General features: G+C 40.4%; 2 protein-coding genes across 2 annotated transcripts; one reads left to right on the forward strand and one right to left on the reverse strand.

Moving 5' to 3' along the window:
* The first annotated feature begins 2,623 nt into the window (after positions 1-2,623).
* Positions 2,624-4,149, forward strand: LOC120479196 (P2X purinoceptor 7-like). Its single transcript, XM_039671486.2, has 3 exons — positions 2,624-2,808; positions 3,240-3,422; positions 3,511-4,149. Exons 1-3 carry the CDS (start codon positions 2,797-2,799, stop codon positions 4,015-4,017), a joined length of 702 nt encoding a protein of 233 aa, XP_039527420.1. The 5' UTR covers positions 2,624-2,796; the 3' UTR covers positions 4,018-4,149.
* Positions 4,085-8,564, reverse strand: LOC120479195 (uncharacterized). The gene is made up of 15 exons (XM_039671482.2): positions 8,145-8,564; positions 7,610-7,711; positions 7,442-7,513; positions 7,231-7,311; positions 7,051-7,146; positions 6,600-6,921; positions 6,197-6,482; positions 6,051-6,074; positions 5,770-5,979; positions 5,598-5,689; positions 5,349-5,453; positions 5,150-5,264; positions 4,988-5,069; positions 4,611-4,775; positions 4,085-4,490 (listed from the first exon to the last, which is right to left on the reverse strand). The coding sequence occupies exons 1-15, from the start codon at positions 8,336-8,338 to the stop codon at positions 4,214-4,216; spliced, it is 2,223 nt and encodes a 740-aa protein (XP_039527416.2). The 5' UTR covers positions 8,339-8,564; the 3' UTR covers positions 4,085-4,213.
* Positions 8,565-9,303: the final 739 nt, after the last annotated feature.

The raw sequence follows: 9,303 nt of genomic DNA on the forward strand, positions 1-9,303 counted from the left end.
AGGGAGCTGAGCAGGTTTGAAGTGGCCACGATAGCATCTAGGGTCTTCATCCTATAGTGCTGGTTTGCCACTGCATTGGAATTGGCCATGTAGTGGGCCACAGACGCCTTCTGCTGCTCTGTAAAGTTGGCAGCCACATCTGTCTGCACGGTCCGACGTATCTGCTGGCTCGTGATGTTGGGGTCTTAACACTTACTGTTACTCCCTCCACCGCTCCTGGTCTCTGGAAGTGACCGAGGATCAGGATTGCTTCGCAATAGTAGCGGAACATGGTCTTTTCCTCTGACGGCTGGACCATCAAACCCTCTGTGTGCAAAAGAGAGAGAAACTCAGACAAATTCACACCAGAGTTCATTCTCTCGAGGTAGCACAAATTAAACCTTTTTCTGAGTTGATCTTGATCTGGTCAGACAGTTCTTTCTCCAGCTTGTCGTTTACATCCGTCCAATGTGCAAATTCTTTCCGGAATCTCTTAAAGAATTGTGGCGTCTTCACTTTATCTAGTACCAGAGAGCTGGAGATCAAGAATGCCAGTTAAGTCCCTTTGAGAAGGAGCATGACGTGATATAAACCTAAACAAATCGCCAAACATGATGCAATGAAGCAGGAAGGACACCTCCTGTACCTGTCCGAGCTGCTGGCCTCCGTGTCCATCTCTAGAAACTGAACTCTGGGTTTGTGGAAGTGGCTGATGAACGGAGACTCGTCATCGGTGTATGAAGGCGGACCGCAGCTGCTCTCACTGTTGGAGGTGGAGAAGTTCATGGCCGCTACAGAGACAGAGAGAAGGTTAACACTCCTGTAAGGATACCACAATCATTAACGCATGCCTCACTCAACTGTAGGGTTGGACATGGACATGACTGTTCAAAAGTTACTGGAAACATTTTGTTGCAGTTATTGCTGATGTAATCAGCGTTGACGGCTTGTTTTTTGTAATGTAATTATGTTTTGTCATTTCTTTTGAGGACCTTGTAAAATCTTCTTACCTTAGGGCTTAACAAATATTCTGCAGCCATTGATTGTACATCCAATGCCTTTGAAAGCATGAATGTGCTATATAAAGTTTTAAGACTTGTATGGATTCTCTTCACTTGCATGACAATCAGAGTTTTGTATATTATACACACTGGAATATGTATAGAGAAGAAAGACTCACACAGCACACTGGTAAATCATCCTTTTGTCCAGATGGCCTACATTAGGACATTTCTGATGTGAGTTTGTTTTCTGAACTGCTAAGAAGCTGATAGCAGTGTTAGAATCAGAGTTAGAATCAGGTTAAAACAGAAGCAGGTTTAACTCTGGGCTGGATGAAAGATGATGATAACTAGGCAAATAAAATCAAAAACCAAATAAAATGAACAACAATAAATATATCTGTATCAGTAATCTTGATTTAAAAAAAGTTACCAAAGACACCATACAGTCAGTCATTTAAATACTGCCACCTGCTGGTAGAAAGGGGAAACAGTGGTCCATTACAGTGGGAAACCACATTCAATATAATTATATAATATAATAATTATATAATATAGCGCTAACAATAATAACTCTGCACACACAATAAGTTCTTAATACCAACTGTATTGAGCCAAACAATGCGCTCATTAAACGTGACTGGTGATGTCTGGATCATAGACTAAAAAAATATGGACGTAGTGTCCGTGACGTCACCCTTTCTGAAGAGCGTTTTTGAAGACTAAAGTGGGCGGGGCCGGCCGTCGCCATCTCGTCGTCACCTCTCGTCACTACCGGATAAATTAAAATGGGCAAAGAGGCGGGACGCGGGTGGAGCTGAGGTGCTAATGCTATGCTACTGCCGCTGAATTGACAGCTGATTGAAAAAGTAAAGCCAATGGTTAAAGTTCATGTTTTGCCCTTCGAAATATTATAATAGTTAAGACGCAACTAAAAGTGAGACTATTTACTTTACTTTATCAACTTTATTAATCTCACACAAGGGGCAATTAGTTGCATGTATACAAATACATTAACACAGATCACACACATTTCTCACAACATACAAGCAGTCAACTATGTGCATCGTTCGTGATGCATTATTATTCTGCTAGTTAAAAATGTATTAATTACTTACAATATTGCTCGAAGCTTGTGCATGCGACAGTGATTCAAGGCAAGCACACATGTCAGTCGGCATCTCACGTCAAGTTCGTAAGGAGCTTTAATTCAGTCCATTTTACAATCCGATTTTGGCCGCCTCTCAGTTTCTCAGATGGTCAAACCAAAGATATTACCTCAGAACTTCAAGTACATGAACTAGAAACTCGCGCTCATTCAAAGCGCTGAAATCGTCAGACATCCATTAGTGCATGTGAGGGAAACAGCTGGAAACACGGCGCTGGTTGTTCTCTCCATACTCGACACGACGGAATCCAACGGCGTGCACGGGCGAAGGTATAATACATGTATTAAATTGAATGAAATAATCCCGGAAAAGCACAAACACAGCTGAGGGTGACGCTAACAGACAGCAGACAAACGACTAGCAGTGAAAGCGGCCGCAAGAATCCACCTGTCACTCAAGTGGCCACGCCCTTAATTATGCAGAACTTTAAGGCTTAAAGCAGAACTCGGCAACTGAAAGACTTCTTTGCTGATTTTGACTTTTTTTGTCGCATCTTTTACCCGCGAGCTCCCCCTACAGCTGTGGTCCCTATATTTCCCAACACTGTCGTAAAAAGTTCACTAGCGGCACCCTTCTCCCCCGTTCTACCTCACGTGCATTTGTTATAAACGGAGCCGGCCAACTGCGGAGCGTTGTGGAGCTACAGTATGTCTACCGAGGTGGGTAATACATCAAACACATTATCATAGAACATTGACATGTACATTTTTTTTTCTGTTATCAACTATAAAACGTAACACGGTTTGTGTGGATAAAGCTAGCGAACGTCAAAGCTTATTATTATCATAACTATAGCCTGATTTACCTTCATTGGAACTGAGATTTCAAATTTTAGTTTATAACGTTAATCGTGCAGAGAATCCTCAAGTTGCATTCTTTTGTAAAAGTACAATACATAATTTATAGTTTACAATAACTGTGTTTTACCAGTTATTATTGAACAATTGTAGGCCTATCATAAAGGATTTAATCGACCTAAGTATAAATAATTTACGCACAATTTTCCTTGACTACAACATCAGATGTTAGCTTAATAATTTTGAGTTTTACGGTTGACTACACTATTTTTCCGTTTATGATAATATTACAGGAGTCAACTTCGAACTCGGCCTCGTCCGAATTCACCCCTCAGGCTATAGGAACCAGAAGTGCTAAAGCTAAAACTCCAAGGCAAAGGGCACCGAGGAGGGGGGGCACAAGACCCAAGGACCTAGAACCTGATGTCCAGAGGAGGCTGAGGGAACTGCAAGAGAAACGTACACATGAGTCCAAGGTTTGTTTGTGATCAGGCAACATTAATCTTAGTGTTAATTTTTTGAAGAAAATATATGCATCTAACTAATAATAATAATGTGTTGTAGGAGAAAATTAATTTGCTGAACCCTGGCCAGAAGCATGCTCTCCTAGAGAAAGTACTCACAAGACTACCTGGGTTGATGTTTGACATCTTATCTCTAATGGAGGTACCACAACCACCGTACGCTGACCCAGAAGGACTTCACTGGTGCGTGTGTGGCCATTGTCGTGATATGACAACAGACATTGAGAAGGTCTGCTGTCGCCAAACCCACGAACATTGCATCAGTAACATGGCATACATGGCTTACTATGTATTAGACGAGGGGGTGTTGCGACTGGCCCGTGGAGCTTGGAATGACATTTTTGCAATAAATGATCACCAGGAGCCAGGGGAGGAGCAGCGACAGTATCGACATTCAGCCTACCGCCAGTTTGTGCTGTGGCAGCATGGCCGCCTTGGAATAGGGAACAGGGTGGTCATCCCAAGCTGTTGCGTGTGGAAAATTAGAGACTGCTTTCCTGACCCAAGGGGTCAGTACACGGGATTTAGGGTGACACGTCATGTCTGAATGTTTCATAATTTTTCCTTATTTATTACAAATACTTATTTAAAACTTATAATAATATTTGGACATTTGAATAGAGACAGTTTTTTCATTGAATGTATTTATTTGAAATAAAATATATATTATTTAAACAAGTATCCATCATTTTTTTTACAATTTGTAGGAAACAACAATTTACAGTTTCTAAGAGGGAATAGTGTCAATCCTCCTGTGGTTTTGTGGGCGCAGTGTCCCCTCGTGACACATGTTTTTGAACAAGCTCTGACGTGGGTGGTGGTGGCTCTGCAGAGGAAAGCAAACCAAGTCTCCTGGGATCATCTGCCCTTATGGTGGTTTTGCGTGGAAGGCCGGTCCTACTCTTTAGCCTCCTACCAAGAATGGCCTTCTGGAGGTCAGGGATGTACTTGTAATCCTTTTTCTCCTTGACTGTATACACAGACCAGTTTTTTGATTTTTTATTGTACGCTCTTTTGTACCTGGAGAGCAAGGGCAGTGTGTAATTTGATCAGTCACAAAAGTTATGTAACATAGAAAGGTGAAAAAATTTAACTTAAAAAAAAAAAAAAAAAAACTTTATTCAAAATGCAAATACTTGCATTTTGTGTCCATCCTTGTTACGTGCTGGCATGCGTTGATTGTGCAGATTATAATCTATTGCAGCCAGCAGTGTCCGGGTCTTGTAGATGAATGGGGTGTATGACATGCGTTTAGATGCGTAGAGCAGAATGTGATTTTGAAAACTCTCCAAATCCGACGTCGTCCTGAAAAGTGTGTTGGGGGAAGAATAATTGAATTTAGATTATCTCAGCTCTCACCACGTGTCTATCTAATGCAACCCCTTTCTTACGTCAAAACAGAAATAAGGACCTCATCCCAGTATGGCAAATATCAAATCTGATAAGTAAACAAATCACTATTGATTGAGTGCAAAATTAAAAATATTCTAAGTGATAAGGTGAGAGCAGATGATTACCTGAAGTTTATGAACTTCTTCGCCTGGTTAAGCCATCTCTTATCGAACACAATTGCAGCCAGGGCCCAGTGAGCTGCTGAACCTGTAAACGCATCATATGAGTAAACTGAGTGCAGTCATGTAGGATTTTTATTTTTTCAGTTCTTTTTCTTATTTGGTCACCTTGCTCCATCCAAGGCTTGTCTTGGCTGCCTTCCTCCAGCGGCTCATGTTGACAGCAACCGGTTGCCCATAAATGTTCATTGCACACATGATGCATTACACCAACCCACATCAACTGCAAGAAGAATTAATCTATATAAAAACCAATCTGCCACATTTTATTTTTTAAACAAATAAAACACTTTACTTTTAAACATACCTTAAATTCCTCCTCTGTGGAGGCCTGTTTGCTGCAGTACCAAAAATGGTTGACAATGTCCCGTGTCCAGATGTGAATATGATTTTGCCCTTTCACTGCTCCAGCCTGAACATCCATGCACATCAATAGCAGTGTCAGTATACAGCTATAAACTAACTCTTCTATAGCCACTATGTTATGGGTAAAAAGTTGTATCATATGCCATTGTTGAGTACCCTTTGAAGTATGATAGTGTGGATGGAAACATACCTTTCGAAGCCTTTTGCTAAGACTTTTAGCAGCATGCCAAATGTCAAGTGAATGCTGTAATCCCCATTCCTTGTATCGTCCACGTTCAGGATCTGCAAAAAAAAAAAAAAAAATTGTCAAAAATCCAATATGAAAGTAAAGACTTATAATACAGTACAAAAGTTCTGCTTACTCAGTAATGCCATGATCTGAGGGTGGGCATCAGTAACCACTTCTTTTATTTTGACATTTGGGAGCAGAGCATCCATGGTGCGAACGAAACACTCCTTCTCCATGATCACGGAGTTGCGGCTGGTCTCCCTTTTGTCAACAGAAACGATGTGGATGATATCTCTAGACTCCTGCTCTATTGTTGTATATGTGCAATACTGAGCACAGTGTCCTGAAGCATAACACACCTGTCAGTAAATGAACATTAATCACACAAAATAAATGTATGTACTCATAACTTACCAGGAGAGTCCATTCGGCCGTCTCCTACATCCAACAGACAATTGATTAAAAGGCATTAGAATCACAAGTCTCACATTGACTACGTCTTTGATAAACATTGATTTCTACGTAATTGATGTCGGCAAAGAAACAAAAGTATCCCTCACCTAGAACAACAATATGGTCCTTTTGACGCATACGCTCCATGACTTTGGCATTGATGTTGTCCCAGAAGTCTTGGACAGGCTCTATGCAGTATGCATCTTGGATACGGTAGTATGTCGATTCTGTAACCATCCCCATGGCCATGAATTTGAAAAGAAGAGCTACTTTTCTGTAGTTGTTGCCAGACAGTAGTATATTTGCAGAGAGCATGAAGTCCCCACCCTGCATGCCAAACTTTAAAGTTGGCTGCGAGTTCCACTTCCACTGGCTGTGTCCGAAGGGGCAGAACTAATGTACATGTGAAAAAATACATCAACAAGAGACCGTTGTTTCTATGGGTCTGAATAAAATGTGAATAACGGGATCTGAATTACAGTCACATCTCATTCGCCAGAACCAACTTACCCATTCCAAAACTGCTCCAGTCCCACGAGGTTTCAGGGTGACCTGAAACGGTGGAACACCAGGACATGGACAACCAGACAGTCTGTCCATGTGTTTGCAGTTCTTGATTGGTAGTTTCAGGTGCCGAGCGAGTTGAAGGAGATTATCGTTGTATGTAATGTTTGCACATTTACCAACTAGGTCTTCCTCTGTAGTTATTCTATGTTGTTCTGGAACAGAATCTGATTCCGATTCATCAACTGGACAATCAGATACAAAAAAATCTAACACAGCTTCGTCCACACTGATTTCCGGAAGCTTGTCTGTTTTGGCACCAATAGTGCTGTGTAAAGAGTCAAAATATGTATGCATTGATCACCACATCAAATTATTAATGACCATTACATAATCAATTAATCAGTGGTATGAACAGCCCACCACCTACTTCAAACAAATAAACAAATTATTTTACCGCAAATGAAGAGATGGGACAAAATCCTCATCGGAGCTGTACCCATCTTCAAAGCACACATTTTTTGGGTTATCCCAAAAAGGATCCATGACAATACTAAGAATTAGACATGTATATTGACCTTATTAATGATGTATACATTTATTAATCTAAATGATACACATAATATCCATTACTTACTAGGTATTCCTGAAATCATTCTCCTCCTCTTCATCTGGTGAATCTTGGTTATCCTGTTTGCTAATATCCAGGGAATGCATGCTGCAAGCGTAACAATAAACAAATGAACAAATAAATAAACAGTAAACAGAAAAGAAACACATTAACCCAAATCAAATATGAGTTGTCATATTTGTGTAATATCACAATATGTGTTGCAAGGCAAACTCACCTGGATTCTAAAACCTCAATTTCTCCCTCTCTAACCAACGTTTCAACACCAATTGCATTGGGATTCATTTCTCTGATTGAAAAAAACGAACAAAACAATCAATCACTTTCTGCAATACCAACCAACACTGTCTGAAATATTACTGCTTTTGGGAGAAAAAAAAATTACAGGTCATGATCCGACTCCGTGCCGATACTCGACACCACTGGTTGTGGTGGTCTGCACTGGCCCTTGCGTGGCGTGGACGTTGTCGCTTGCCAGCGCTTGTAGCTACAACAAAATCAAGAGGACAGGTGTCACCTTTACACATTGTATAAATTTTCTAAACAATATAAAACTAAAAGAACATTTATGACTATTGCTAATCCATTACGAAATCAAACAGTCTAGATATAGTAAACGCATATTTTTGACCGATGCTAAAACACGAATGCAGAGACACAAATGTGATCAGTGTTATTAGCCTTGGTTATTATGTACCACTACATGGCCCGACGGATAAATCATATATGACAATAGTTGTTTGTCAAGTTTGCCACATAGATATGAGCAACCCAATACAAAAGATAGCAATGTACCGTGCTCAAAACAAACACGTTGTCTCGCTAACGTAAGGCAATCAGCTTACACAGACAGTCATGGTTTGAACACATTTATAAACACAAACAAGAATAAGTAATAAATAAAACAAACACTTACTTACAATTGCATTAGCAGAAACGCAAGGTCCGCATCTGTTCTGCATTCTTCATTATCTTTTAGTTCTCGCCACTCGGTGAATGCACGACCAATGTTGACTCTTGTACGGTCCCTAGCACGGTCAAAAAGTTTTTTCCTCTCTTTCACCTCCTCCGCCGATAACCGTCTCTTCAGTCTTTTCGCTGGAACATTATCCATCGTCGCTTGTACTCAGGTTACTGCTAGCTAGTATTGAGGTGGGCGTGTGTGTGTTGAATTGCCGTAAAGCTGCTCGTGTTTCGCGCTCGTTCTCGTTCTCGTATTTTGCCGGGACGGTAGTCCTCATGTTGCAAGGTTGTTTTTTCGCCTGGGAACGCTGGGGGGAGCTGGTAAAGTCACCAATATCACCAGAACAGGTTGTTTAACCATCCAAATGATTTCTAGACGGCTTTATTATGTTAAATAAGTTACCAAGTTCCCCTTTAAAAATAATATAAACAGATGAGTTGTAAAAAATTTTACCCACCTCACAGTTGTCATGAAGGGAAAAATGAGCTCTATAGACCAAAGCCACTTTTTGCTCCAGGCTGTAAACATGTTTTTTTTTTTCTGCTGTAAAGTTGGGCATTTTAACATGGGGGAGATACAGATTTGAGCGGCCACTCGATAAATTGCAGTTTAATTCACTTCCGTGTTGGCTTCAAGAGAGAGACGGGGAGGTTGCCGCTTGGTCTGGATCGGCATGATATTAAATAGTTGTAATAAACTACTGTTGCTAACATATTTATTCCGGCCCAGGATTCTATTTATTCATTGATTTTTCTTCTTCTAACGTGACTCTGGTATAACGTTAGTGCTGCGTATTATGACCGTTCTAAAAGCTTGGCTTTTATTTTGATAGGCCATATTTACTATTACTTCCGGGTCACGTGGCCAACCTGTAGATCTTCAAACGGAAAAATGGTAAAGGAATTAAAAAAACAAAACAAAATCGGACCGTTATTTGATTTTGTTTTTTTAGTTTTCGGATTCAGAACCAAAAACGGGAAAACGGCTCTTTTTTACGGTTTCTTTGTTTTTGGTTTGAAACGACAAACGAAAAAAGGGTGGTTTCTCGTTATTTTGTCTCTTTTGTTTCAAACGAAAAAACAAACTATCAAAACGTACACGTACCGACTTGGCAT

The sequence above is a fragment of the Pimephales promelas genome, chromosome 2, assembly GCF_988280905.1.
Source record: "Pimephales promelas chromosome 2, fPimPro1.hap1.1, whole genome shotgun sequence".
Classification (NCBI taxonomy): domain Eukaryota; kingdom Metazoa; phylum Chordata; class Actinopteri; order Cypriniformes; family Leuciscidae; genus Pimephales; species Pimephales promelas.

What these genes read in the sequence shown, in the direction of transcription:
- LOC120479196 (XM_039671486.2), top strand. An exon ending in AACGTACACATGAGTCCAAG is followed by an intron (nt 3,423 to 3,510) that starts GTTTGTTTGTGA and finishes AATGTGTTGTAG; the next exon opens with GAGAAAATTAATTTGCTGAA.
- LOC120479195 (XM_039671482.2), bottom strand. Translation starts at nt 8,338, where the DNA reads ATGGATAATGTTCCAGCGAAAAGACTGAAGAGACGGTTATCGGCGGAG. An exon ending in AATGATTTCAGGAATACCTA is followed by an intron (nt 7,147 to 7,230) that starts GTAAGTAATGGA and finishes TCTAATTCTTAG; the next exon opens with TATTGTCATGGATCCTTTTT. An exon ending in CAAGCCTTGGATGGAGCAAG is followed by an intron (nt 5,070 to 5,149) that starts GTGACCAAATAA and finishes ATGCGTTTACAG; the next exon opens with GTTCAGCAGCTCACTGGGCC.